The 26,112-nt window shown below is 45.9% G+C and overlaps 2 protein-coding genes across 2 annotated transcripts in view; one reads left to right on the top strand and one right to left on the bottom strand.

The window, feature by feature from the left end:
* Window positions 1-8,183, top strand: part of AGK (acylglycerol kinase) — a 36,482-nt gene extending 28,299 nt beyond the window's left edge. Inside the window, exons 13-15 of the mRNA XM_064738000.1 lie at window positions 1,006-1,076; window positions 5,243-5,327; window positions 7,213-8,183. Coding sequence (XP_064594070.1) covers window positions 1,006-1,076; window positions 5,243-5,327; window positions 7,213-7,350 — 294 coding nt within the window. The 3' untranslated portion in view covers window positions 7,351-8,183. The remainder of the gene's footprint in view (window positions 1-1,005; window positions 1,077-5,242; window positions 5,328-7,212) is intronic.
* Window positions 8,184-9,063: 880 nt separating this feature from the next.
* DENND11 (DENN domain containing 11) lies at window positions 9,064-24,336 on the bottom strand. The gene is made up of 9 exons (XM_064737990.1): window positions 23,914-24,336; window positions 18,690-18,789; window positions 17,484-17,642; window positions 16,667-16,820; window positions 16,289-16,427; window positions 15,690-15,821; window positions 15,350-15,500; window positions 15,080-15,148; window positions 9,064-14,077 (listed from the first exon to the last, which is right to left on the bottom strand). Exons 1-9 carry the CDS (start codon window positions 24,173-24,175, stop codon window positions 13,882-13,884), a joined length of 1,362 nt encoding a protein of 453 aa, XP_064594060.1. The 5' UTR covers window positions 24,176-24,336; the 3' UTR covers window positions 9,064-13,881.
* Between the last annotated feature and the right edge of the window lie 1,776 nt (window positions 24,337-26,112).

Below are 26,112 nucleotides of genomic sequence, written 5' to 3'. Positions count from 1 at the left end.
GAAAAGAAGAAAGTGATGTAGGGATCTCAGGTCTCTTGTATAACCTAGAGAAATGGAGAAGTTCATGGTAGGCCATGACTTTGCTGTTTCTAGAGCTGGAAGTATCTTGATACTGATACTCTTTTTCTGCAAGTGTGGATCCCTTATTACTGTATTCAAGTCCCTCTCTTGAGACCATTGTCCCTGTAGTCCTCAAAGCTGCCCAGCAGCTCTCTGGAATCAATACCAGGGCATGCCATGTCTGCTGGCTGCTGCCAGCCACTCCTGTCTGTGTGTCTCACCTCAGACTCATGCAGAGGCTGCCCCACTGGAGGGAAGCTGATAAAGCCATACAGGTGCAGCTCAGGCAGTGCCTCTGCAGAACAGCACAGGAATAAACCAAGTTGAATAAATACATGCATTTATTTTTACTTCTGTCATTTTTATTGCATCTGCACTCTATGACTTTTTCCAGGAAAAAATATTAAAATGCATTTAAAAAAAAAGTTTTATTTTAATCAAAATTGCTTTCCTGAAAAAAGCTGTACTGTATACTCAGTATAAGGGCAGGCTGTGAATGGGAAAGCTAAGTAAGGAGTTTAGAGGATTGTTACCAAGGACACTTTGATTTCTAATTTGTATTGTTTAAAATCCTCTCACTGTGGTATTTGGTGGCCAAATGTTTTATCATTATACTGTTGCTTAAATTCATGAAAGACCCATTGAATAGAAATTAAGAGCCTAAGAGGTCTGCTATTGTCTTTAAATGTAACAAGAAGCCAAACGTGTGACTCATTATTTTGCTTCTTGTGGTATTTATTGAATATTCATTAATGGGAAAATACAGTCTGTAATTTCTAATTCAAATCTCAACTTGAGATTTGAATAAAGCATGAAATGCAGAAATGCATCTTCTGCCTCCTTTTGGGGGACAAAGGAGTGGCCATTGTGTGAACATATTGCAGTATCATGGGTGTGGCACTTTGAGATGTTAACTGCTTGATTCCTGAATCCTTTTTTGCACAGCGCACTAAGGACTTCATGGACATTTGCATCGAGGCAGAGTGTGTCAGCAAAGGGGAGTTTGTTCACAGAGGGTGAGTATGGCAAGGCTGCAAAAAGGGGGCAGGGTCTCTGAAAAGTGTGCTAGTTTTCTCTCATACTGTGCTGCAAAATTCAGAAGCAGAGGACTGCAAAGCACACCAGTCAGTACTGTTCACAGGGACTAGCACTTTGATTCTTTAAAATTCTTACTCATCTTCTGTTTCTGTAAACAAGGCAGAACTCCAGAACCTGGAGTATTCAGAACCTGGAGTTATTCCTAGCTTCTGAGTTTGCTATAGCTTTCATCTTCTCCCCTGTTGCTGTAAGTCATTACTGCTTGGATATTACTCTCCTTAGTTTTGTAGCCAGCTGTGCAGACTTAGCCCAGAATCTCTCAGCCCTAGCTGCTCAGTGGATTGAGAGGTGGGTCACAGAGCTGGTTTGTTTGTACTAGTGGTGCCTGGGAATTCTTGAATGTGATTAGACAGGCCCTCCTCCAAGAAAAGCTTCCTTGCCTCAATAGCTCTTATGAGAAATTAGGTCTGAGCTGGAAGAACTTTGGAAGGTGTGAATTTAAACAGGGACTTTAAGCAAATACACTGGTCCTGCTTGTATGTGGAATAAAAAAGGCTGCAGGTATTAAGAAGCAGCGTGTGGAGAAAGTGAATGTTACTGCTGCCTTTGTACTTGTGATGATGTCTTGTAGTGTGCTTGTTCCTCCTGCTCTTACAAAAAGCAAATCAGGGCTGCCTTTTCAAGCTCCTTTTTACAGTCCCACTCACAAATACTTTGCATCTTCAGTGCAGGTTTTCCCAGCAACAGATTTTCCTGCTGAATCCAGGGGAGCTCCTCTCCATGTTACCTTTTCATTTGCTGTTTTCTCAGTCTTCGAGCTCCCTCTAGTGAAATCAGAGGGTGCATTTCAGTGCAGTTTTACCTGCTTGTCATCACGCTAATAATTCCTGCGAGATAATTGTTTATGATACTAATGGCAACTCAGGCCCCTTATTTGAGCCTCCCAGGAGCCTCAGTAGGAATAGAATCTTCTGACCCATGCATACACTGTAAGTCAGGTTACCACCTGCAGCTGCTTTCAAATTGCATGAGTATGTGGACTGTGGTTGCCTGGGACTGATTTGTTTGCTTTGAAGGCTACAGAGGGAAAGGAGGAGGCAGTTTTTCTGTTAGAAGCAAGAGGAATCTGGTCTCATAAAGGAGATGTTATTCTGGGTTCTCAAACACTTTGCTGGCAGAAAAAAGTAGATGAGCTTGTGTGACTTGAGGGAGGCATATTCAAGTGTATTCCCAATGTAAATAATACCTCCTGTGTTGACTGGACATGCTCCCTGCAGGAGTGTGGCTCATTTCTGACTGCAGTTACAGTGTCATGCAGAAAAAGCCTCTGAGGGGCATTACCACAGCCCTGCTGTTGAGAGCTAATTAGAGGCAGTACTGAAAGCTTTGAGCTGTTCAAGCAAAGTTCAGAGAAACAAGCTCTTTTGATTAAATAGTGCCCAAAAGCCTGTAGGTAACAAAGAAAGACAAAGAGAGGTGTGGGGAGCAGTGGGAGAGGATGGTTAGTTGTACAGAGAGGAGTCAGAGCAGAGAAAAGGTGCCCTGTTTTTTCAAGGCAGAATCAGGGTGTTCAGAGGTCCCACTGTGCCTTTGCCAGCTGGAGTTGAGTTAAGCCCATTATCAGAGGCCCCCCATTGCCTAGCAGCAACAGGGTTTGTCTTTGGAAATGTGTGAAACAGCTCTTTCTTTTTTCTTCTCTTTTACTGCATAGTTTAAATACCAGAATTTGTGGGGTTGAAAAAGGTTTTTAGGGGAAATACCTTATCAGTGCAGATAACAAGGGGTTTTTATATTGGAGAGGACACTGACATGAGCTGATGAGAGCTGATGGGTCACCACACATCCGGCAGGAGAGTGCCATGGAGGCTCAGGCAGTGTGTGTGTCTGGGGAGGTGTGGGGATACATCAGTGTGCTGGAGGGCAGCTGCTGTTGGATTTCCAAGAAAGGAGGAGGTCATCCCAGGTGTATAAAAATGCCCTCTGGCTGTGTGAACAAGAGCATCCACAGCAGCCATAGATGTTTAAATAAGGTGGGAGAAGAAGAGTTGTTTACAGTGGAGTGCTTACTAAGGAGTGCTGCGGAGAAGGAGAGCCGGCATGGAAAGTGTGGCATCTGTAATCCACATCCTGGTAGCCAGTTTACATTCTATATGTGAAAGCATGGAGAGCTGTCACTCGAGAGCACAATTGCAGTTATCATCCACAAAAAATAAAACTGGAGTTTTTTGTTAGAGGGCTTACTCTGACTCATTTAACATTAGCACCTTCTGGATATGAAAATGTCATTCCAGTAGTGTGTTATGTGCAGTAGATGTTGTGGTTCTCTCTCTGCCTGTGTTTTTGTGGTTCAGCATAGAGTGGGATGCAACAATCAGTGGAAACTTGCTGTTAGACTTCTGATCTTGTATCTATTTCACATTCCTGTCTGGTCTTGAGTGAGGAGCAGAGTCTAAAGGAAATGGATTATGGTTTTTTTTCTGCTGGACCACTAGAGAGGCAGTCACTGCAGGTGATTGTCTTATTTGCTTCTACCAGTGTTCTCCTTTGAATGATCTTGAATTCCATGTCTTGGCTCTTTTGAGTTTACCTTGACCCCATAATTACATCTCTATAGAGCTTCATGTGCCTTCACTGGCCAAAAAAATCTGCTTGCTCACCAGAGTATGTCTTGTATGTATCTAGGACCTTGTATGATAAACTCCAAGCAGGTTAAACTTCAAGTGATAAATCTTGCTGCTTGTTTGTACAGCACTGTATAAACTGACAGTATTGCATGCCATCAATGATTTATAATTTATATTGCTGGAGGATGTTTAATTCCCTCACAGTCACTCATCAATCTTTCAGTGTATACATATTTGATTAAAACCAAACTTTCCACAGTTAATATTGCTTCTGTCCTTCCCTGCCCTTTCCTTAGTTTTTCTTCCTTTGTCTTTGATTTTCATCTCCTTTTTCAGCCTTCTCTTCTCATGATCCTTCTCTGGGATTTTCTGTGATTTTAGAGGCACTGCCTTCCTTGGGGCCTAGAAGACTTGGTGTACAGGGAGATTCTGACATGCTTTTTGTGAGTTCTTTTCCTAGGCTATATTAAAATACACCCTTCTTTCATATCAGCCTAGAGATGGAAATTTGGGGACAGCAGGCATTGCCTGTCAGAGAAATATCTGTAATAATTCCACCATGCTTGAGAGTTGTGGTGTATTAGCACTGTTATTCTGTGTTGCTCTCTCTGCTATTTGTGTGTTGCTGTCTGTCTGGAGAGGGGCCCAGACTCAGAGGTTGCTGCCTGGGGTGCAGTGTGTCCTTTGCCAGTGGTCAGTCAGGAGGCCAGAGGAAGGTCAGCACAGCCCAGAGCTGGTGCTCGCTCTGCAGCAGCACTTGTGGGGACAAGGAGTCACAGCTCACTGTCTCTAACAGCTGAGACAGTGACAGGACAGCAGCCGAAGCCTTGAAATAGACCACATGGCACTTGCAACACCAGCTTTCCAAGGCAGGAAACTGCATTCCATGTGGTCCCTTTTGACATCAGCAGACGTGGGAAAGGAAGCAGCACTTACCTAAGTGCAGTACATAAATAAGAATCTCACCGGTACTAGAAGAGAGAAACTGTCAAAACTGGATATGTTGTTTGGAATGGATAAAATTATGAGGGTTTCTTCATGAGTGATAACAGAAGCAGCTGATAAAAAATGTCATGCTGATTGGTTTTGATATGAAAAATGGGGGTGTTTTGTTTGTTTTTAGATAGAATTATAATTACATTGAAGCATTAAATTACTATATTTTTGGCTTAGGTTTTTTAGGTTGCTGGTAAGTTTAGTTGCATGAGCTATGAGGAGATGGTAGTCACTGCAGGAAGTGCATAATTCAGCATGGAAGTGAAGAGCACAAAACTGCTCAGTGTTCAAATATACTTAGTGAGCCTCAGAGCAGAAGCTGGTCGGAGGCTGTCAGTGCATTGACTGCAGCAGACGAGGGAAGGACTCTTCTACTTTTTCACAGTTAAACCCACAAGTATTTGTGTATATAACTCTAAGTTTACCAAATGCTTAGTGATGTACCACAACAAAATGCCATCCCTGAAGAAAGCTGTTTGTGAGAGAAGCATGTCCTTACCTTACCTCTCTTTTGGTTTGAACAGAAGTCAAAAGATGCGTGACCCACACATGTGCCCTGAAGGGAGTCAGTGCATCCAAGCCAGCAGATGCATCTTGCAACTTCCAGAGGTGAGAAGCTGGGAGAGCTGAAAAACTCTTTCACTTTGTTTCCTGTACCTGTTGATGCTGCACTTTGGGAAATCCCTACTCTAAATCTGGGAGACTGATTACACTGCAGGTGAGACACAAAGTTCCACAGTGCAGCCATGAGTCCTTTGCTAGGACAGGCATACTGAAATTCCCCAAGTAGTCTGTAAACCTGCTGGGGGAGCTTTGTTCTGCCAGGAAGTAGTGGCAGATCTTTTATGAAGACAGTCATGATGGTTAAAGAGTCTCTTACTTGAGTTTATTGCATACAAGTGGGAAGTTCCACCTGAACATTAGGAAGAGCTTCTTTACTGTGCAGATAACCAGGCACTGGAACAGACTGCACAGAGAGGTTGTGCAGTCTCCTTCACTGGAGGTACTTAAGAATCATCTGGACACAATCCTGTGCAATGTGCTCTGGGATGACCCTGCTTGAACAGGGAGGTTGGATCAGATGATCCACTGTTGGTTCAAACATTCTGTAATGCTGTGATAGGCAGATCATCTTCTTAGCACTGAAGATGGGTACATTTTACCCTAGAAGGCATTGTGCTGTAGAGAAGAACATAAATATTAGAGACAAAGGAGGGTGAGACAGGGCAGGGGAACTGAGATCAGTATTAGGAAGTGCCTCAAAACTTTGCAATGATGAAGCTGAGAAAGAATACAAAGCTGTGCCTGCTTGTGTAATTTAGATTAGTCTTTTCCTGCCTCTGAGCTGTTATTGCAGCCCTGGGATGAGAGTTTCTTGTTTTTTCAAGGACATTAAATCAATCTCATAGACAATTTCTGTTTTCAAGTGATCTATCATTTGGCAAAATAATTCCATATTAAGGGATAAAGAATTTGTTGAAAGGTTAAAAAATCTGTTGCTACCAAATAAAAATCATGAATTATGATGTCGTGATTAACCAACATCTTAATGCTTCCACTGAATTCAGATCATGGCAAATTTGTGATTCTGAAAGAATATTCTGCAGTGCTGGGCTAAGTACAGCTGGGCCATAAGTAAGGGTTGTGGTATGAAATGAGGTGTTCATACTGCAGCTGCTGCTAAGATCTTCAGAACATGGGTGCATGGTACAGAGCAGTGTTTGACTTCATGGCCCAGCTCCAGTGAAGGAACTGAAGCAGCCTAGATGACTCTCACCAGTTCATGTTGATGGAAGTGAACTGCTTTGCTGTACCTCTGACTGCCAGAACTTGTACTGTTCCCCATGTCTGTGCTGCTCTGGTGTCCCAGTTCCCTTGGGGTTGGTTTGAGTACCCACAGCCCTCCCATGAGTCAAGGGCACACAAAGCAGTCACTGAAGTTGTTTTTAGGTAGTCAGCCTGCCATTTTGATGAATGGTTTTAATCACATGGTGACTTTATCGGCATTAAACACTTGAGAAAATTCTACTGCTGAGTAATTCCTGGCCAGTAAATTACTTTGCATCTCATGTTTCAGATCAATATAGTAAAACAAAGCTGAAAGGGGTTTGTAACATGGATTTAATAGAAGTTACTTAACAGGCATTACTGCAGATTAGTTTATGTCACCACTGGCAGACCCAAGATCTAAGTGCACATAATTCTAGTTCCAATAGAAAAGAATCCTTCAGTATAAACAATGCGGGTCATTAGAGCTTCCTAGTGTTTAATTATCACCAATTAGTAACTAAGTGAGGTAACATCTCATGCACCAGACTCTTAATACATTCTGTGTGGTGAAGGATAGGTCTCCCTGTGTTGTGGAGAGAAAATGGGCTGGAAGGCAGAGGCAGGGGGTCATCTTGGTTGAGACTGAGCTAAGTATGCAGCTGTGTTTTATTAGTAAAATCAGCATTACTGAAGTAACACTTGGTGTTTAACTCACTGCACACAGGGCACTGAGGGATCCTTTGGCATTGATAATGAGGAGTATGAAGCGATGCCTGTGGAGGTGAAGCTCCTGCCCCGCAAACTCCGCTTCTTCTGTGACCCCAAAATCAGAGAGCAGCTGCTGCAGGCAGTGGTCCACTGACAACTCATGGCACAGGGGCCAGTGTTCACCAGGCTCTGTCTCTTCAAGGCACATGAGACCTAACCAACCTGATTAACCCCACTAGACTAATAAGCCTTTTGGCTATTTTTATGTGCAAGGTACTTCCATTGGAAGTGTATGACTTGACTGGTCTCAAAGGGGTTAAAAATGCAAATGAAAATTCTGAAAAATGCATGTTAACTTGATGGCATCTTTTCTTCCCCCTCCTCTAAGAAGTCATCATTTACAGCACTACAGGCTGAGTGCTGTGTGCCAGATGCTACTGCTGTAATGCAATTGTATATTAAAGTAAAATTTAAGTATACTTGTCCTTGTGTTCTAAGAGTTTAGGTTTACTTTACCCATGTAAAAATCTTGCAAAACCTGGGGTCCTGGGGAAAAAAATATTTGGGGGGAATAATGCTAAGGAATTCTATCAGATATTGGAATTGCCACATTAAAATAGATGGTTGGTTATTGACTGTGCCACAAAATAAACTGGAGGATGGTGATACAAAGCTTTGGAGCAAGTTTAAAAATTCCTATATGTATCTTGATAATATATTTGTTAATTTTTTCATCTTGCCAGATTCAACAGCACAGAGTTCCAGTAATTCCATAGTAGAAATGTATTCCTTTGACCAATTTAGGTATATTGTACAGAAGCAAATTGGAAAACATCATTGACCCAAAGCTGTATGAAGTACTTTTGGAAAGACTCTTTAACAAGCTGAGTGAGTCTTTTTTTTTTTTTTTTTTTGTAAATATTCCTTTTATTCCTGCAGTAGTAGATGCCAGCAAGGATAACCAAATAAAGTTTATTATTTATTGTGGCTGATTGCTCTTCTCTAATGTAAACAGTGCTCACCACTCCATACGCAACCTCCATCCACTTGAGCCTCAGTACCATAATTAGTTTTGTTGCTTTTATGAGCTTTTGTTTCTAGCTTTGTTTTAATTGCTGAAAGGAAGTATTACTGACTTAGGCAAGCTTATCTGTTGCCCTTATTCTAACTGAGAAATTCACATGATTCTGCCTTGAAGAAAATTGTCCTTATTTTTCTGATGTGATTGTCTGTGGTCAATGTGTTATGCTGTGGTCTAGTCTAAGTTCACTTGTTGACTCTGTCCTGTTATGAAAATACAGACCTAAGTGAGTTGGCTTCCAGCAGCTCTGCCAAGGACTGAATCCTGGCAGCCTGTGCTCCAACAGCATCCTCTGCTGGAGACACCTTAAAGGAAAAATGCCTTGAAAGAGGAAGCAGGGTTGGGATTCTGCAGGATGCTGAAACCAAGCTGAATGTTCTTCCCTGGACTACACTGCAGAGACACAAATTAGCTAAACTGGGTGACCTTTAAAGTCCCTTCCAGCCCTAGCTGTTCTGTAACTCTTGACTGAGACTGAAGGGAATAGAAGCCTGCTAGTTCCTTTTCATAGTTATGCTGGTGGTCAGACCTGGTTTGTGCTGTCTCTTGGTTGGCAGTAATGAAGGTGCTCAGTGCAGCCCTGGGTCACTCTCCAAGGAACATGGTGGTTGTGCTTTGCTCTTTTTGCTTGCCACAGAGACACCTGGGACATGGCTCTGCAGCCCCTGGCTCATTCAGAGTCAAGGGCAGTTCTCACCATTGCAGTTTTCCCTCAAGTTGATGTTTCTGTAATAAAATCAGCAATGTGTTTTTTCTCCAGTGGCAGGAAAGACAAGGCAACAGCCATTTCAAAAAGGTAAGCTTTAATAGTATTAAAAAATACCCATGTTTTTAGTAAGCAGTTTCTCTACAGAGCCACAGGCCTATGGGAGCAACCACACATCTGCAAGATGCAAACAACATCAGAGCTGTTAGAATTACACCCAGCCTGCTGCAAGGGGTGAGATGGTGAGAACTGGCTCCTTGTTCATCTGTACCATTTTACAGGGAAATCACTCATTCTTTTCCATAGCTTCCATTGCAATGTGATTCCTTGCTTGAGGGTAACCAAGAGATCCCTTCAGAATTGGTATTGCTGATGCTGTTCTGATGCTGAAGTACCAAGGATGATCTGAGACACAGGCTGGTATTTAAATATTCATATCAGCATAAGTTGAGTAGCTTGTACAAATACCATTCCAGTAGTTTTTCTCCTTCCTCTGCAGCTCAGAGTTCTTTCAGTACAGGGTAATTCTAGACCTCTGAATTGCAATGTTCAGAAGGGAGGTGTGAGACAGACATGACATAAAATAGGCAGGGGCTGAACCCACTATCTAAAGTGTTGAGGACTCAGTTCTCATGTCTGTCTGACAGCAACACAAAAATCTTCCTTTGTATAAACTCCAAGACAGGAAGGAGGAGTAGGTCTCACTCAAGAAAACACTTATCCTGGCTTCAACTTACAATCCATTCTGGAAGGGCTTAAAATACTGTAAGATAAAGAAAAGGAGGGATAACAATCTAATGATGGACCAGCTCAAGGCACCTGTTTATTTTGACCACATTTAAACATTCCCATTTGAATGACATGTTGCATTAACCAAGATCTAAAATCCTGGTTCATAGGCATTTAGTACCCTCAGTTTTAGACAGATCACACTGTTAAGTCAATACATTCCAGTCCCTTGTACAAGACATTTTTGTTGTCCTTTCTCATAATCACTACACCACTGGTGGTTGGAAGGTGGGAAGATGACAGCAACCAACTCAGAAGTAATGACTAGGATGAGAGTTAGGGTTAGTGTGCATCCTTTTTACCTAGAATTCTGCTTTAGGATAGAGTGCTCTTGCCCTGCTATTCCAGGAGCCACTGTCTTTCCACCTCCCTGAGCAAAGCTTGCCTGTCCCTTGCACAGTCTGTGGCCAGGAGGGCCACAGCTACTCCTAGCCTTTTGCTCATTAACTTTGACAGATGTTAAAATGGGCTGTCACCATAACCCTGCTTTACTCAATAACCTATGCAGAGACCTACTTCTTCTGCAAAAGGTGATGGACCTTTCTTCTGCCCAAAAGGATGGTGAACAGGCAAGCTCAGATCCTGTGACAGTGGTGACCATTGGCTGTAAGATCACTGCAGTAAGTACCTCATGCATGCTAGAAAAAAAGGTAGTGGCATGTCTGTAAGACAAATCTGAATTCTGATTCCATAAAGTGCCTTTGGCCTAGTATCCATTATAGTTCTTTATTGGCTCTATGCAGCTTGCAATAACCTTGCAGTGAGAAGACTTTTGGATGATTTAAATGTCTGGCATGGTGTTGCCTGTTCAGCTTGAAAACTGAGATTTGCCTCTCATAAGCTTTACCCTCCAATGCAGTACAAGTAGTAATAATTCACTGCTTGATTATGCATTTCTAGTGCAGCTTGAGTTAAGATGTAGTTAGGAAGCTCTTGTTCTCCTGGTTCAAGTCAAGCAAGTACAAGCTGAGAACCTGCACTGTTACCCAACAATTTGAGTTTTGGAGAATACACAGGGGCACAGCACAGCCCTGGTTACTGTACCCACCGTTCAAACCTGGGCTCTGATCACAGCAACTGACCAGAGGCTTTACACCCAAGAAACTGAAGGCACCACTGTAAAGGCAAAGGGAGAAGATAAATCAGTAATATCCTGTCTTATGCCACATTTTCCTCCCTCTTTTGATTCAAAACATACCCAGCAGATGTCTCCCAGCTGCTACTATGAAACAAAGCACCCAAGTGCCCAGGAGGGGATTTTGAATATCTGTACATAACTGTTTTACCTTGAATTATGGGATCTTCTGGAAAGATAAGACTCAGTTAAACTGGTTCCACAGAACAATCCTTCATGTCCCAAGCTATAACAATTTGTTTCTATTATGTACCCATTACCCATTTCTCGAGAACTTTGCACATGTGACAAAACTAAAAGCACTACCTTTTAGAAAAGGAGTGCAGGTGAAAGCACTTTTGCAGCTAATCAAATAAGGAAGGCTTAGGAGAGAAAAGTCTTCTTGTTCTGTCTTCTGTTGGACAACTTCCTGACTTTTGTAGCAGTTGCCTGCCAAGAGAGCCTTGATAGAGAAGCACAATTACAAGGAAGAACAAAATTACAAGGAAGAACAAGATAGGCTGCAGCCATCTAACTGGATGTAGCACATGGATGCTGCTGCAGCAATCTGCTCTGATGCTTCTGCACCCATACTACTGCTAACAACTGAGGACATGATTTCTGGAAAGCAGAGGTTTAGTAAAAGTCAAATAGGAATTTCAGGAGCTTCTGCTCAGTGGACTATGTCAGTGCAATCTAGTAGACCTCATCTTCCAACAGTTTGTAAACAACACTGCTCTAATGCAGAGTGTTAGAAAGCCTCTGACTGCAGTGACTGTAACATTTCAACATTAAATCAAAGGTTTGTTTCTGTTTAGTTTAGCAAAAGAACTACTGACAAAGAAAATAGAAAGTCATTAACAACTGATTACAGCTAAACTGTGTAGCAAACCTTCAAGAAAGTGAGAGGAGAATTGCTTGTGACTAGTTTCAGTTCTGGTTTTCTTTTGATGTCTGAAGAAGTGACAGCAATACAAGGGCAGCTCAGCTGTACTTCCTCAGGGACCATCACTGCAGGCAGCATGTTAAAACTGAAGTGGAAGTTAGAGAAAAAAGTGTGGAGGTTGTGGGCCACTTTTATACTTCAGGTGTCAATTTAAAAACAAAGCCATTTCTTAAGGAAAAGAGACTGCTATTTCCATTAAATGATACTCAGCTGTTTTACCTCTTTCTCCGTTTTTTTCCCCAGCCTTCTAAGGATGTTACAGTTGTTGTGAGCAATTGTTAGTATGAACAACAGCATGTTTTTTTTCTTTACAAAAACATCCCAAAGCCCTGAAAAAGCAGTAGGGGAGTGACTGCTCAGAGACAGGCAAATTGCAGGAACAACTGCCTCCTCCTTTCCAGAGGAAGACAATCCACAGAGGGTGTGCTTGGAGAACATTTGCTTCACCTGTTTCAAAAAGGTGCTTGCCTGCTTTAGAGTGCTTCGGGCCCTGTCTCATCCCATAAAATGCTGGGACAAATGGATACATCAGATACAGTTTGCATTCCTACAGTGCACAGAAAGCCCTCCAAGGGTGCTGAAATCTGTAATGATAGAAGCAGCAACTAATCAGCTATAGCCACAGTTCAGGAAGAACAGTCAGCTTAAAGCTGATACTGCTACTGGCTGAAGGATTTGGAGCAAAGCTGTATGTCACACATGGAACCCACAGCAGCATTCTTGGATTTTGTATGACAAAGGGGTTCCACTTTACTGGGATAGCCTTCTTGGAGGTAATGACTAGTCTTTCAGGAACTGAATCCTGTTCTTTCAACAGCATGAGAAAACATCTGTTTCATCTGGTTCTACAGCTCTGCCCAGAAAAAGAGATAGACTTGGTTTTAAACATCACTCCTAGCAGCTGTGCCAGGTAAGAATACCAAACTCCAAGGGAACCTCCTGCAAACTTCAGTTGTTCCAGCTGGAAGGTCTGTTCTCTGTCTCACACAGAAAGCCAGGGAGAGCAGCAGGCAGTGCTGAAGGCTCAACAAAAGGAGGATTAGCAGACAGTGTTAAAGCAAAGGAGCAACAAGTCCCATCAGCTACAAAGGAAGGGCTAGTGACAGTGGTTAAAGCATTCTTATTCTACCCCCTCCAGCCCAGCACCATCCAAGCTGAGGCTGGACAACAAAGTGACTGCAAAGTGGCTCAGTGGTGTTGGTCCCTGTTAAATGGAGACCATCTTGCTGGTTTGAAGATTTTAAACCAAAGCAGCAGGTGGGATGCAACTAAAAGCCAAAGGTGGTGGTGGGATGGACTGAGGAGAGAGGTGCTCTTCTCCATCTGTGAGAAGGTAGGTGCAGTCTCTACCAGTTTAGAGCACCTCAGGTGCTGGAAGTGAAACTGCTGCTCCAGTAAGCAAAGTCAGAAGATCCTGTAGCATCCCCAGTCCCAAACTTGCTTCTGACGTTTACAAGGAAAGGTGGCTTGGCTCCAATTCACCTTAAAGTTGGGTGAGGAATGTTTAAAGGAGTCCTGGTTCTGTTCTTATCATTGGTTTAACTGTCCCCACCAATAAACTTGGTAGGAGCTGTTTATGAGATTGGGCCATTAACAGCTTGTGCTAAGGCCCTCTTCAGTCCCCAAGTGGGAGTTGATAGGAGGATTTTCCAGCCAAGTCTGAAAGCTCAGCTATAGCATTTCACATTGGTTGTCATCAAACAAAGTGCTTTCCTGAAGTCTTCAGCCCTCAGGTATCCAGGCTAGGCCAAAACCTAGCTATCACTGGCAACAGTGAGGTTTGGTGCAAAGGTGCCACTGGTCCTAGCTAGACAAAACAATCACAAATGAAAGGGAAAGGGAGACAAAACCAAAAGGAACCTTAGAGCAAGTACTCACTGGGAAGTCGAGTGTGAGAAAATAAAATCACATTTTGTTTTAAAATTATAAATACTCTCCATATAAAGTTATTTAATAACTGTGGCTGTGGTGAGTTCCAGTGATCCTCCTAAGCAATGTCCAGTAGTCTTTAAAAAGTGATCTTTGCTCCCCATGTCTCTTGCCCTTGGTTTAAGTGCAGCAGGGGTTGTCAATGACTAGCATGACATCGATGCCATACACTTCCAGGAGGTCCATGAGGAAGCTGCGATCCCCCTGGGGGTCCAGGCCCATGCCCCGTGCGTGCTCAGCTGTCAGGGTCTTGTCCTGGCTGGCTGACACCTCCAGCAGCGTCTGGAATATGCGGTTGTTCTGCTCCATGAAAAACCTGCAGGGGAAAGTCAGAGAAAGGGATTGCACACACTCTCCAAAAAGGCAGTGTATTCACCAAACAGGCTGCAGAGCCCCAGAACTGCACTGAACCCCTTCTAGCCAGAGATCCTACCTCGTTAGGGGGTGCTGTAGTGCTTTCCCATTCTCTCTATGGTGACCCAGAATAAACAAAGATAAAGCAGGAACTGTTAATTGATAGTGGTGCTCCTGTCTGTGGGTGGCATTTCCCTCAGAAGGAGCCACGTTATCAGCTAGAGTGTGATCTGTGGTCACCAAGCAGGTACATCACACCTACAGCTCCCCTAATGCAAAGGAGGAAGCAGTGTTGTCACCCATCTGATAAGCCAGTGGGTAAATAAATTCTCCATTACTGGTGCAGAACACACCAGTGAGAGCTACTTCTTACCTGATGCTTTCCTAGGAACATGAAAAGCTATTCAGAAAGAGCTCTGGCTACACCTGTGAAGCTCAACAATCAGAGCTCTGCCCCCACAGCTCTTCACACAGTTTCATCCCATTACATCTCACCTGCTGCAGAGTGTGAGTAGCAACAGGCACAGCAGGGCTTCAGAGGTGGTAGGCATGTGGTTTTTATCTAATTTTGTACCTCCCACTCTACACCCAGTTCTGGTTCCTCTGCTTGCCAGGTATGAAGTCAGCCACATCAGTGGGCCAATCCTTCACAAGCAGGTCTGATCACACTGTACCAACCCCCAGTATGTTACAGTGCCTGCTTTCCATGAACACTGTCCTTTCCAGAGTCAAATGTTCTGGCAGTATTGCTTATGTTTGTGAGGGCATTCTTACATCTCTGTGTTTTTAAAATTCACCTCTCCCATCTGGCACATAAGCGACCCCGGCGGATGCTACAGTTTGGCTTCTCAAAATGAAAGGAAGGTGATCTGAAGAAGAAGAGCCAGTCTGGTTTTTTGCACAAAATCAGTGCAAGAGGCTCCCTAAAACTAGCAGTGTCCAACTATTAGAGGTAGCCACTCACAAGATAAAAAGGTCCTCTTCACAGGAGCTGCAATCCTCACCCACTTCTTGAGAATACATTAACATCTGCCTGAGAGAAGGGAGACAAGTTAATTGCACATACCTACTGTGAGCCTCAAAGCTTTATGAGACAACCAGAATCTTCAAGAGATGAGCTGAACCAGTAGTTATTGATATTGATATTTTGAAAACACTACAAGGAGGAAAGTAAGGAGCAGTGTCCTCTTTATTCCACATCTCCTGTCAGGAGCACCCAGACCTCTGTGATTACCTTTGGTCATTGAGCCGTCGGTACTTCTCCTTGTCAGCATTGTTAATTTTCAGGAGTGGTTGCAGATGTTCGTGATGCGTCTTCACATTCTGGTTGTCCACGTAGACATCATAGAGATCCCGTTTCTGCTCAAAGATCTTTTCTGTTGTACCTGCCAAAACCAGAGAAGATTTTCAGAGCAGCATGTTGCTTTCCCAGCAGACCAACTGTTCTCTCCTGCTTGCATAGTTAGTCATTCCATGCACAACCTATTTCTCATCAGTTCTATTCCACAGTCTGGTGTCTCAAGACATTTTGCAGCCTGAAGCTAAAAACATCATGCCTAATCCATCATACTTACAGGCCACGTATGATACTTCTGTCTCCAGCATTTCTATGTCTGCTACATTCACATAGAAGAATGGTTTGGACTCTGGGACAGTTCCTCCAAGACCAGGCAGGGAAACATTTGCAAGGCAACAGCAGCAATACACTGTGGACAAGAGAAGTACATCCTGAGATGGTTTTGGTTTCCCTCAAGGCACTCGGAACCCCAATTGCCCACTTCTCCCACAGGCCTCTGAAAACAATGGTCAGAGCTCTGAAATGCCCTTGAATACCAGAACTTCTCAAGTGATGACATCTTGTTTTGCATAGGAAATAATCAGTTCTCCCATAGGAATCCCACATTCTGGAATCCACACATTCAGTCAGTGCTCTTATTGTCCTGTGCTGACAGGAACTGAGTTTGACAGTGCCAGATGTGTCCTTACTCACAAGGCCTGAAGAAAAACATTTGGTAGGAAACGTGTAAATTCAGCCTGAGCGGTGGTTTCACGAGGCATGGTCACAATGGATTCTGAAGACCTGCATGACGTCTGTCCCCTCAGTACTCACAGGCAATTTCTGCAATGCTTCAGCCTACTAGATCAGAGCTCTGCAGTGTCCCTGGAAACATACCTCTGTAGCAGACAACTCCAACTGGGGGTGGTGAAAATATCAGTATGCGCTTGCGCAGCAGGGCAAACTTCCAGAGGACAAGGATCTGCTCACCGAAGAATTTGATGAACTGAGACATACAGCCAGCAGGGTGTGTGATCTGCAGGTGGAGCGAAAGGGAAGAAAACAGCTTAGAGGTGAAGCAGGGACACATGCACAGATGCTAAGTCTAAATGTAGGAGCAAGACCAGCACACAGCTTGCAACGGTCCAAGTAACAAAATCTTATCTAAGCAGCCTACAAAGCGCGGGAGTGACTGCTTACATAAAGGAGTGTGAGGCACCAGCAAGGAGCAGCAGCCCTCTGCCCATTCCTGCAGGCCTCAAGCACCTGCCTCACCTTCATCTCTGGGTACATGTATCTGTGGATGGAAGGCAGCCAGTGGACAGGTTGCTGAGAGCTGGGGGTGCCCTTGCTATCAGGGAGAACTCCTTTCTTGTCATCATAGAATGCCTCTAGATGGGAGTAGTGCCCTGGCATTTCCAGCTGGTGTCTGGAAAAGAAACAAAAAAAGGGGAGATCTGTAGTATCTCCAGACTATTTGTTTAGTGCCTTGCTCCCAGCAAACATCTGCTCTCCCAGCTAAAAGGGATCCTGGGTGCCTCAGCTGCACAGATTCATCCAGAAGAACTGAAGAAACACCAGGACTACCAGCTCTCAGTGCAGCCAGAGAACACACGCACACACACTCTGACACAGGCATAGCACTGATCCTGTTTGAAATACACTCAGGTAGGAACAGTTTTCTACCATCACCATTTTTGCTGCTAGATCCACTCAACACAACTGAAGCACACAGCAGCATCATTACACAATTAGAAGCCTTTTGTAAACCTCTAGTAAAATTGTTTTCAGAAGGAGAAAAGGGGAACTTCTTGTTCTCTCAACTCTCCCTGTGACACTTATGTCTGCCTACAATAACCAGGGTTTGGGTGACATTTGACTAGCCTGTTAAGGAAGGAACAAACTGCTGCTAATCAGTTCCTTGTCTCCTTCACACTGTGAACCTGTAATATTTTCTGGAGAAATACCCAGTCAAGGAAACCACAGCAGAGCATTGTCAATGAATTCTCACTTGCCTAAAACTGCTCTCCATAGAAGGAGCATTGCCTCTCCCAGGTGGGGAAGGGCCAGGCTCATTCCCAAGGGAACTTACCTGACCTGGTTCTCCAGGAAGTGCATGTACCTATAGAGTAGCGTGTAGGAAGGGGAGAGGATGCCCACGGACTTCATGCGGGCACCACGCTCCAACTCACTCTCCACAGGCATGTTGGCAAAGCAGGCCAGGCCAAAACAGAGCCCCTTCCTGAAATAACTGCAGACAAAGGTTTGACAGAAGGGTTAGTGTTACAAAGAGGGAAGAAAAAGAAGAAGAAGAAAGGTAACTGAAGGCTAAAATTGCTGATTTGGGAATATTTCTTGTGTAAGGAGCTCCCTGAAATCCCACCCTGCTAACTGAAGGGCTGTGGACAGGCCTTGGATGCCCCAGTCTTCTGAGTAGCAAGACAAAATATTTAAGGCAAGAGTTCCCAGGAGCTCCCACTAAAGCCCCTACCAGCCACGTCACAGGCCAGTAAATATAAAATAAATCAGTAACTTGGAAGGAAGACCAACAGAATGCATGATTCAGTCAGTGCAGAGCTCTTCCTCCAAGGAAGAAGCCTGCAGTGAATGCAGGTCTGAGTACATTACAGCTACTTGGTCATATATGGGGTGCCAGCACGTTGAAGCACACTGTAATTATCAGACTGCAAGAGTTCAGTTCACATGCCTTTAAGAAAGTAACTGTTATTCCTGACCAAAAGGAATTGTGACACTGCAGTTCATTGCAAAACATTGCTGCATTGCAACATTGGGTTAGCAGAATGCAGAAAATTCCTCTCTTACGTGTTTCCACTGAAGGAACTAGCAAAGAAGAAAGTGAGACCTGTTTATAACAACATTTAAAGGAACCAAAAGCCCTGTCAAAGTTAAGAACATTTTTCTAAGTCCTCTTCCTGCAAAATCCTTCCCATTTCAGTTCTGCCATTCCTTGCCCTTCACTCTAGGCCTCTGCTGACAGTCTCAATAGTGGCAGTGCAGATAATTTGCCCAGAACACATTAAAATTTGCATACCAGTGAGAAGTTGGCCTACACAGGCAAAGCAGACATACAGCAGATCCCTGCAGCTAGCTGGTACTTAACATGGTACTGAAAGTGTCTGAAAAGTATCTTTGGCAAGGCAGGAACAGCTTAGCAAGCCAGTTTCTGCAGGACCCTAGCTTCCTAGAAGGTATTTTTCTTGCATGTTCTGAATTAAGAGCTGGTGGCGTAGATGCACAGCTAAGAAAGGAAGAAGTAACATAGCTCACATGTACTCACATGAAATCTGACTGGATTTTGTGGGACCCACTTGCCATGGATTTGAATTCCACACCTTCCAAATCTATATCTTGGGGTAAACACCATTCCACCATGTTGCCTGCAGAGAAGCAAATGAATTTGGGTAAGCTTGAATACAGTACCCCTTTCTAAAATGCATACATCATCAACAGCAAGTTGTTGCTTTTCTAACCCTGGGACACCTGAAACAGTGCCCTAACACAATGCCTGATCTCCTGAATTGTCACAGACAGTACATGGCATCTCTTGCAAATGTTACTTGTAGCACAACACACAGAAACTGCAGGATATTTGGGGCCACTTCTGAAGCTAGTGCTATTTTGTGGATCTATCCATGATAACCTTAATTACAGCATCTCAAACTTTACCTGATGGTGGATAAGCTTTGGTCTACACAAGCATCCATCCCATAAGAAAGAACCAAAGGACAGACTGTTGCTCTTCAGGATGAGTTTCTGGGATAGCTCACACTACCACCAATACTGTTTGCCTATGCTGGCAGGCCTAATCAAACAGAAACCCCTAAGGCATCATCCAAGTCATCACTTCTTACCCCTGAAGTCTCTCCTATTTTCTTTAGGATAGGATGAGTTACCTGAAGCTTTATATGGAGGCTAGGGTGATCCAAGTACTGCAATGTGTTTGTGCATGCTAGAATAACCAACAAAAAAATGCATAAATTACAGGCTAGATCAAGATCAGCAAACATCTGTCACCTGCCAACCCAGCCAGAAAGCATGCAGTTGTTCAGGGGAAAAGGCCACCTGAGGAGCCTTATCCTGGAACAGATTATATCAGAGAAGTTATAAAATGTCCCTAAAGAAATGAAGTCCAAAAAGTTTACCACGGACCTAAAAAGGGGTGACTTCTTACACTTTCCCGTGACAGCACTTCAGAGCCCAGCCTGCTCACCTGGACATTGCCACTGCACTGAGATGTGCTCCAGATTTCCCCACTGAGTTTCTGCTCTCTGTCAGTCTGCCCACAGCATTTGAAGTCATGTGGCTTAGTTTTAAAAGCAAGGCAAACAAACCAAAATCCTTCAGGATAATGCAATGGCAGGTGCAGCACAAAGGTGTTTCCTACTGGTTCACTCCTTTCCCTGCCCTTTGGGGTGAGCATTCCAGCAGTGCTTGCACAGACAGCGCACATTTGGAGGGGCCTTACACTCAGCCAAGACTTGGAGATATTTAAATCTGAGGCCTCATTTCTGAAGCCTGTCTTTTGTCTCATTACTCATACTGCACAAGTATATGCCTGCACAGGAATAGGGCTTAGCTACTGACATTTAAATAGGCTATTTTTCTTCTCACATAGATGCTGTATTCAGTAGACCTCCCCCAGCCCTGCCTGGCAAGGACTTCAAAAAACCCAGCAGCGTTAGGCATGGCAACAGGAGGAGCTGTGCATCCAGGAGCCCACTGGCAGTGCCCAAGCAGAGCTCTCCTGCAGAGCTGGAGCAGCAGCAGCCTCGTGACCCCGAGCGCAGCCCTGTGCAGTGACAGGCGGGAGCACAGAGCTCTGCTGTGCCCAGCCCGGCCTCTGAGGCGTGTGAAAGGCTGGCAGAGAGAGCCACTGACATCATAGCAGCCTGCACGCTCCCCTGGAGGGCTGCAGATTATATATAGATGGTGGCTTTTGTTGTTTGGGGCTTGTGTGAGCCTGTTTGCTTTGCTTTTTAAAGGCGCAAGAACCTTCCTTGAAAGCGTGAGGAAGTCAACTCTTGAGACTGTTGCCTCATAACCATGAAATTGTGGTTAAGGCTAGATGTGCTGTTAAGCATCCCTGATTGGTCATGACCTGTAGATTCATAGATCAGTAGGTGAGAGTGCCAGCAAGAGCAAAGGAAGATGGGCTTTGCTCAGCTCAGTCACAAATCCCGTCAGGTGTCACATCTGCTGCAGAGCTGTTAAAGCAGACATTGTTCAAACAATGTTCGTTCTCTAGCAGCAATAAAGGAAAGGATGCCCTTGAAGCAGATCTTTACCCTGCATGTGACCTCAAAGCCAGCTCACCTATCACACAGCTATTTTTTTTTTCTGGGATCTGGGAGCAACCTGCAGCTGTGCTCCTGGCTGTTCCTCACGCCACCCTGCCCTATGAGCACATGAGCGACGTGGCAGTCGGAGAACAAACGCCGAGATTAAAAAGTAGGAAAGTCAGTCTGGCCAAACAGGAGAGCAAACAAAGGAGAGACTTCACCCAAATGCAACAGGACTGCCAGTCTGCCGGAGAAACCAGAGCAGGGAGGAGGGAACAATGTTGTAGAAAAACAGGAAGCGCTGCCCTTCCCCATGGAGAAAGCAGCTCTCGTGCACTCAGGAAACTTTCCAAGTGAGAGTCACCCAGCATTAGAGAGCTGACTAGTGACTCTGCTGAGAGTCAGACCTGCAGATCTGATCTCCTGGAAGCTATCTCCCACCTTCAGGTCAGGTCTGAGCCAGCACTCATTTTCTAGTGTGCAAAGTTAAGGATGTTCTTCCTTCCCTTGTATTTCCTTCCCACTGGATTTTCACATCCTCACAAAGATATTGGCACCAGCATTTGGGGTCATCACCTGTCACTCCTCACTATTAGATGTTTGCTGAGGGCTTTAGGGTCCCCTGCTGTGCCGTGCTACCATGTTGTGCCAGGACAGGAGAAGCAAAAAGTGTAACCTAAACATCACACTGGCTCAGTTTCCTGCACAGAAGAAATGTGGGACAGAAAAACAGAATATTTGCATGTTCACTGGTGCAAAACACATTACTTCCCTCTTTTCTCTCCTTGTCTCTTATTACTCACCGATCCTTTAAGCTCCTTCTCAAGTGCCACAGGGTTCACCAAGCTGCAGGTGAGGACAGCACCGATTCAGAAGCTGCCTCTGGCTCTTGTGTCAGTCATTCACATGAGCACTGACAGGCACAGGGACACTGGAACTGTAACAGTGACCTGGCAACCCCATAACCTACCTTTGGAAACTCATCACATGCTACTGCTGTACACTAAGCTCCTCTGCTTCAAGCCCTTCTAAATTTTGGAGGGAAGTTGTTACATTCTTTATTAGCATGGTCACCACTTCATGCTTCTACAGTAAAACCTCTCTTGCCCACCTACTTGCCTGTGGCTGGGCAGACACTACCTGGCATAACCACCAGAAATTCAGCTGTTCCTGTGCCTCAGCAAGCTGCCAAAGGAGGTCTGCCACACTTTTCCTGGGCAGGATCAAGCAGCTCAGACACTAACTGGGTGATTTCCTTTAAGTCATACAAAAGGACTAGTTGCCCTTACAGACATACACAAGTCCCTCACACTATCTGATGTGGTTCACCAGAAATTCCTGTATTCTCTTTTTGACCTTAGCAAGTTCACACCACTGCACCTGCATTATATCCACACCCTCCACAGGGCACTTTGCTCCCCAGCTGTAAAGCTGACATTTGCTGGTGTATTGCTCACAGTCCCATCATCCCTGCTGGGTAGCAGCAGGAGGCTGGATCTTCCTGGACTTGCCAGACTACTCCAAGGCTGATGACACCCAGCATTAACTGCACATCACATGTGAGAAGAGCTGTTGCCCAACTTTCCCTGGACTTCATTCAAAGCAACAGCTGGTTCAGAAAAACTCCTGAGAAGCTCAGCTTTCTGCCAGCTCTCAAGAAAATCTCACCATTTCATAGAAGGCATATGCTGTCAGATTGAAAGGCAACCTGCTGTTGCTGCAGTCACCCAGACTCTTTCATGTTTTGGATACTTAGGAAAAACAACACCTCCATTTTCCATCTCCTGGAAAGAGAGATGGAAAGATGACAGATGGAAGACGAAAGAGGTGGAAAGATGACATCCAATCTTATTTCAGATTTTTATGAGTGAATGACCTCTAGACTGAAGACACTTCCCTCTGATGCAGTATGAAAGGGTAACTTCTCAAAATCCTTGTGTGTTTTGGGATACAGCAGCCATGCTGTCTGACAGTGGGCACTGCTGACACCACATCACTCCAGCAGTTAAGTCCTGTTCACTACTTCCTTAGGACTTTCAGTTCAAGACTGGCATTCAGTCTTCACTACCAAGGCCCTCTTGTGAGCAGGATGTCAGGTACCTTCCCCTCTCACTGAAGAACTAACCTCACTGTGCTTTACAGACTCCTGTCCCTTGTGCTTTTGCTGTGGACCAGCTAAGGCAGTGCTGGTCTACAGGAGAGGAGCTCAGTCTCACTCCTGGGCTCCTGAATCTCTCTCTTGCCTTTGAACCCCAGGTTTGGTGCCTGGCAGCCAAAAGACCCAACAATGTGTCTCAGGACATCAGACCCCTCTGCACAGCAGTACCTGTGTTCATAGGTACAAGGCAGGTGCTAACTTCCTATCTGTGTCCTAACATCCTGTTTGGTGGATGATGTGGGAGCACTGGGACAAGGAAAACAAAGTTAAGACATTTCTGAAATGCTGACTTACAGGTTTGAAATTAATAACCTCTGTCAGTAGTGATACAACAGCACAGTCCAACAACACTGAGAGTGATGGATATGGCCGCGAGAAGTAGAAAATAAATTCCCTTGTCCCTCTCCTCTGCCCTCCTGGATCGCAGCACTCCTTCAAAGCACTGAGTCCCAGAGATCCCACCAGGGGCTAACCTCTAAAACACACTGGTCACCAAGAAATAGGCAGCTGAGCTGCTGCTGCTGCTGCTGGTGATCATGCCCTGCGAGCCTGCCGGATTTACGCCTGCCACAAACGCCATCCATCACCGATAGCTGCGGGCAGGCCTGCGCCGCTCCACGGAGACAGAATGATGCTCTCCAGATGCTGCTAACAGGTTGGTGCCCTCCAGGCAGCGCTGGGCAGAGGCTCGGCCTAAATCTGTGCGGGGCACAGGGGATGCCCCAGCGCCGTGCACGAACTCCCTGCGCCGTGCAGAAACACCCATCCCTCTCCTCCGAGCGGCACCAGACGCGGCGCCTTCCTCCCGCCAGAACTTCTTCTCGGCGGGATGGAGACCACAAGCAATCCCCTTGTGCTCCGTTTTCGGCAATGCCCACGGGCCCCGCTCCCGGGGTCCGGCCACGCCGCCCAGCGCGGTGGGAGGAGCGGTCCCTGGGGTGCGGGATGCGGGGAGCGCTCCCCAAGGGAGTCCCGGTCCCCGCCGCATCCATCTTGGTCCAGCGGCAACGGGAGCCCCAGGCCCGGCCCCGCGCCCCGGCCCGCCCGGTCCCGGCGCCGCTCACCCGTGCGGGGGTCGAAGGTGACCACGAAGACGGCCACGATCTGGTCCTCCTCCGCCTCGGCCCGCTGCGGCCCCGCCGCCTCCGCCGGCCCCTCGCCGTCCCACGGAGCCGCGCTCCAGCCGCCGCCGAGCCGCCGCCCGCCGCTCCCGCCGCCGCCACTGCCGCTGCTGCTGCTGCCCGGCTCGGCCGCGGGCGGCGGCGCCGACACGGCGGGGCCCTCGGCCCAGAACAGCAGCGGCGCCTCGTCCGAGCGCTCCACCATGGCCGGGCAGGGCCGGGCCGAGCCGAGATGAACGGAACCGAGCCGAGATGAGCCGAGGCCGGCCGAGCCGAGATGAACCGAACCGAGCCGAGCGGGGCAGAGATGAACTGAACCGAGCCGAGCCGAGCCGAGCCGAAGCGAGCGGAGCCGAGCGGAGCCGCACCCCCCGCGCCGCACCGGCGGGGGGCGGGAAGCGAGGGGCGGGAGCACGGGGGTGTCACCGGCGGGGCGGGGCCGGGGCAGCCGGAGGAGATCCCGGCTCGGAGCTCTCCGGTGCCGGCTCCGGGAGGAGCTCGGGGGCTGCGGACAGCCCGCATGCCCGTGCTTCACCTCCCCGCTCCGGGCAGAGCCAGCCGCCCGCCTCCTGTCCCCCCAGGCTGTGACAGCAACGCCGAGCAGCTGCCTCCCCCAGCCCCGTCAGAACCGTCCTGCTGGGAAAGCCGCGGGAACTGGGCAGAGCGACGGGGGCAGGCTCGCACCCCTCACATGGCTATGGTGGAAGCTGTGGACCACAAATGTGAAGGAGTCAGGGATACTGGTCCAGTATCAGTACACTGGTATGTGTACACACACACACACACACACACACACATATACACGTATATCTACATAGGTGCTACAGAAGGATGTGAAACAGTTCTGGGCGGAAGAAGCAGATTGAAAGATGGGGGCAGAAGCATGACCAAGGCATCTCCCGTCAGCCAACTTCTTGTAATTACCGTCCTCCTTATGCCACCGCCAATGTCATTAAGTGTCACTAGGATTAACTTGGTTCCCTAGGTCTTTCTGATTAATTGAATTGCCCAATTAAGCAGGCCACAATTAAAAGGAAGATACTGTCATAAAAGCCTTAATTGTCTAACTTTTTTCCTGTTGAGCAGTTCTGAGTGCTCAATACCCCATTAAGAAACCCATCATCCAGCTTCCTCAGCAGTGGGGTTTGGGTTTTTCTCCTTTTTTTGATAACATTAGCATCCATTTGCTGTGAGCTTCATTTCAGACAGCTCCAACACTGAGTGGGCATTTTGTTTCGCAAAGCCCATGCACAAGTTTACTTTGCAGAGCTGTAGACCAGAGTAGGTGGTTTTTAGCAGATGGAGTTTTTCATAGAAGGTGATTGGTAAAGAAAAAAAAGAAACAAACCCTGCACAATATTTTGTTACTGTGTAAAGAAAAGCCAGATTCTGCAAATACTTGGCCACATGCTTTGCTTTAACTGTATAGACAGTGCCAATCTTCATTTGGATGAATATATTTTTGCATGTTGGTGATGCTGAAGTGACAGCTCATTTCTATCTTCATCTCCACAGTAGGGCTGCTACAAATGTCAAGTGTCTGTCCCCCAGCAATCCAGGCAGGAAATAAATCCCAAATAAGAATTTCTTCATGACCCACACAAGCTATTTGTGGTGCAGAGCTGTTCCTGGTCCCCTCAGCAGCGCAGTCACACCAGCATTGCCCCAGCATGAGGGAGGGGATGCAGTGGGAAGAGCAAGCAGTGACAGGGAGCAGGGGCTGCCAGTGCTGGCTCTGAGATGTGAGAAACATCATCATGCTCTGAGCTCCCAGCTTTGCTGAAAAACTCAAGGGACAAGGGACCTGGGGGTACCAGAGCAATTGATACGGCTTTGGCCAGCAATCTGGGCCTGCTGAGGGCACACTCTTTGTGGGATACATGCAAAAAACAAAGGCCACATTTTCTACTGTTTTATTATTTCACCAAAGTTGAAATGATTTAGGCTGGAAGATAATATTACCCTTTTAGAAATAAAACCTGTACTTCAAAAGAAAATGAACGCCTTTTCCCTCCAGCTGAGAGTTCAGGAAATTGTCATCAGGTCTTTGAACAGTCAGGTAAAATATAAATGAAAGAGTGGTAGCTTTTATTTTTAAAATGCAAGATGAACAAGCTGGACTCTCTTTACACAGCAGGTCCA

This window comes from Zonotrichia leucophrys, chromosome 1A, assembly GCF_028769735.1.
Source record: "Zonotrichia leucophrys gambelii isolate GWCS_2022_RI chromosome 1A, RI_Zleu_2.0, whole genome shotgun sequence".
NCBI lineage: Eukaryota > Metazoa > Chordata > Aves > Passeriformes > Passerellidae > Zonotrichia > Zonotrichia leucophrys.
This window is presented reverse-complemented; position numbering and strand designations above follow the sequence as displayed.